Source organism: Plectropomus leopardus, unplaced genomic scaffold, assembly GCF_008729295.1.
Source record: "Plectropomus leopardus isolate mb unplaced genomic scaffold, YSFRI_Pleo_2.0 unplaced_scaffold28320, whole genome shotgun sequence".
Taxonomy (NCBI): Eukaryota; Metazoa; Chordata; class Actinopteri; order Perciformes; family Serranidae; genus Plectropomus; species Plectropomus leopardus.
The window spans coordinates 1-3,840 of NW_024630847.1; the positions used below are offsets into that span (position 1 = coordinate 1).

Below are 3,840 nucleotides of genomic sequence, written 5' to 3' on the forward strand. Positions count from 1 at the left end.
TAAATAAATAAATAGAAAATAAAATAAAATGTACAAATGAATGGATGAATGAAATAAAATAAAATAAAATAACATTTTATTTAAGACAATAGTAAAGCGACAAACAAAAATAGGTAGCTACTAGTTACACTACAGACTGTCTGTGATACTTGGTCCTAGTTCTTGTTTTAAAGCTCAGAAGAGGAGTATTTTCTTAAAGAAGAGTATTTTCTTAAAGAAGAGTATTTTCTTGGGTATTTTCACCCTCTTTGACATAAAAAGGTGTTAAATTTGAAACCTTTTGATGCTGTGTATAAATATAATAGTATAAAATCAAACTGTGATGTTGTTGTTTCTGTTAGATCCGTAACGGCGAGCAGAAAAGCTACGTGCTGAAAAATAAAGAGCTGACGGGACCGACCAAAGGAGCGATTTACCTGGAGATCGATGTCATCTACAACACGGTGAGAGTCGCCCTGAGCTCATTCACACAGACACAAGTACTGCACTGTGAAGTACTTTTACTTTAGTATTTACATATAATGCAACGTTTTCAGCTGTAAATATCGTGCTTTTCACTGCACTGTCCAGTGAAAAGCACGAATCTGCGGATGTGTGAGTGTCTGCGATAAAGTGAAGGATGAAGCGTTTCTTTATGTGTTTGAGAAAATCCTTCTTAAGCTAAATAAACTCTTTAAAAACGCGTCAAATAACCGTCTCTGTGTGTTTTTCTCTGCAGGTTAAAGCTGCTCTGAGGACCGTCGTCCCCGCAGAGCAGAAATACATCGAGGAAGAACCAAAAGTCTCCAAACATGTACGTTTATGTCCGTGTTGTTCTGACTTCATGTCTTTATTTCAAACATGCAAAGTTTTTTAGTTTAGATCTTTATATCAAACATGAAAAATAAAAAGGGAAAATAAACTCTTAAATACGTTTTTTTTTTTTTTTTTGAGTTTAGATCTTGATTTCAAACATGCAAATAAAATGTGGAAAAAAATCTTAATTTTTTTTCTTTAGTTTAGATCTTTATATCAAACATGAAAAATAAAAAGGGAAAATAAAATCTTAAATATGTTTTGTTTTTTGGTTTTTTATTTAGTTTAGATTTTTATTTTAAACATGCAAAATAAAATGTAGAAATAAAATCTTAAAAAAAAAAAAATTTCTTTAGTTTAGATCTTTATTTTAAACATGAAAAATAAAAAGGGAAAATAAAATCTTATGTATATGTAGTAAAAAATCAGATCTGTATTTTGAAAATCCAAAATAAAAGTTTTAAATTTTTTTTTTTTTTTAAAGTTTCGACCTTTATTTCGAACAGTCAAAATAAAATTGGAAAATACAAATAAAAATATAGTTACGAAAACAACACCAGAATACCAGCTGACATATTCAGTAAACAGCATAAGTATTTCATGTACCTAAAGTACATAAAGTTTAAACATCATTGTGTGTGCTTCATGAAACTTCATCACAGTATCATGGTGTGTACTTTGTGTGTTTCAGCTTCTGCAGCAGAACTTTAACCGCGTGAAGAGGTGCATCATGGTCCTGATCAGCTACGGGACGTACATCAACAGCTGCTTCGAGTGGGAGTCTGCGCAGAGGAGCATCATCTCCTTTGTGGTACGAAACACACACACACACACACACACACACACACACACACACACACACACACAGGGTGCTGTTCTTAAGTAGAGTTTTGTGGTAATTATACTTTGATTGAATATTTCCATTTTATGATACTTATACTCCACAAAATCTGAGACAGAAATATTCTACTTTAAAAAATCTCCACATTTGTCCGAGTCACGACTCGACCGGCTCTGACTGGGGGCCACGTTTGCAAAATGTTAGGAGGCCCGGGGCCAGGCACAGCATGTTTCCAGGATTTTAGGAAGTTTTCGGGATTTTATGACGTTTTTAGGACGTTTCTTTGGTTTTAAGAAAATTTGGGGGGATTTTAGGATTTCTCAAGGATTTGAGGACAAAGCTTGGATTTCAGGACATTTCTTAAATGTTATCACATGTCTATGATTTTAGGACATTTCAACGATTTTAGGACATATCTTGGATTTTAGGATGTTTCTAGTATTTTAGGACATTTCTATGCATTTTTTGAATTTCTTGGATCTGAGGACGTTTCTAGGATTATAGGAAGTTTTTTAAATTTTAGGACATTTCTAGAATTTCAGGATGTTTCTTAAATGTTTTAACATGTCTATGATTTTAGGACATTGCTTTGATTTTAAGACATTTCAAGGATTTTAGGACATTTTTAGGATTTCAGGACATTTCTATGATTTTATTAACTTTCTTGGATCAGAGGACGTATCAAGGATTATAGGAAGCTTTTTAAAGTTTAGGACATTTCCAGGATTGCAGGAAGTTTTGTAAATTTTAGGACATTTTTAGGATTTTAGGATGTTTCTCGTATTTCAGAACTTTCTCTGACTGAGTTTCTCTGGTCTGAGTGGAGTAGTTCTCGATATTAGTTACTTTTCAGTCAACAATTGTACATAAAAAAAAACATGTATAAAACACAACACGTTAAATACATAAAACATGATTACTGCATGTGTACTTTTACTGCTGATGCGTAGAGTACTCGGTTTTGTTTCGTGGGCAGCTGTTCGTGGTGGTGGTGTGGAACTTCGAGCTCTACATGCTGCCGCTCGCTCTGCTGCTGCTGCTCGTCTGGAACTACTTCTTCTCGTCGAGCAGAGACGTCGCCGACATGGTGAGAAAACCAACACGTCATCTCTGATGACCGTCCCTCTTTCTAACCGTTTAACCCTTAAACACCCGGCTCGATATCAAATTTCTTAGGCTGCGTATTTTCCTCATGTTAAAAAAAAAATGGCACGAAATCATAAATGTGGTGACATAAATGAGGTGACAAGAAAATGACCTCAAAATTAAATGGGGGACAGTTATTAAAAATTATCAACAAAAAAAGGGAAAAATATCCAGAATACTGCATTTATGATATATTTTTAAAAATTATGTTACAGAATTTTCTCAGGCACTTTCTCAAGGTTTTTGTTTCTAACTTCTCTATTTTTGGGAAACATTTTCTGATTTCTTGCTCATTTTTGGGCCATTTGTTGTTCAGCTTCTTGTGATGCTTTTGAAAGAAATCAGGCCTCAGGTTTCAAAGGGTTAACGGTCATTTTCTGCTGCAGTCGATGGAGGCCATGTTTGAATGGGAGGATGAAGAGGACGATAAAGAGGACAAGGTAGAGCCGTCACTAAACAGCTGTGCTTCACGTGTCATATTGTCGTAAACGTACTGAAACGTGGATGTTTCCGTCGTCTCTGTCAGGAGTCGGAGCACAAAGGCTTCATGGATAAACTGTACGCCATCCAGGACGTCTTCATCAGCGTGCAGACGGCGCTGGATGACGTGGCGTCGTACGGAGAGAGGATAAAGAAGTGAGTGCAAAGATTACTGTAAAACTGTGAAACTTTCATGCTAAATACCTCGATACGATACTGCGACACTATTGTGGGTTTCCTGTGTTTCAGAAAATATTTACACAATGAGAAGTTTTTGATATAGTATTTTATTTTTTAAGGAAAAAAGTATCAAAGTTGGTTTTTTTTTCAATTTTCAGGTAATTTTCTTGCATTTGGGTCATTTCTTATTTTGCTGCTCATTACCTTCCTCCTGTGTCCATAATTATATATTTAAAATTATTTCACAGAATTATTATAATTTTTAAAGATTTTTTTTCAGGTCATTTCTTACTTTGTGTTTATTTATTTATTTATTTTCTCTTTGTTTTCTTTTTAAAAAGTTTTTTTTGCTGGAATTTTTTTTAGGTCATTTCTGACTTTGTTGTTTTTTTTTTTAC

At 34.1% G+C, this 3,840-nt stretch overlaps 1 protein-coding gene across 1 annotated transcript; it reads left to right on the forward strand.

Annotated features, from left to right (window-relative positions):
• Positions 1 to 341: 341 nt before the first annotated feature.
• Positions 342 to 3,418, forward strand: LOC121938056 (multiple C2 and transmembrane domain-containing protein 1-like; the record flags this gene model as incomplete). The annotated part of the gene is made up of 6 exons (XM_042481345.1): positions 342 to 443; positions 719 to 793; positions 1,487 to 1,606; positions 2,613 to 2,723; positions 3,169 to 3,222; positions 3,309 to 3,418. Coding segments are annotated over 6 exons (572 nt in total), but the record flags the coding sequence as incomplete, so codon positions are not given.
• Positions 3,419 to 3,840: the final 422 nt, after the last annotated feature.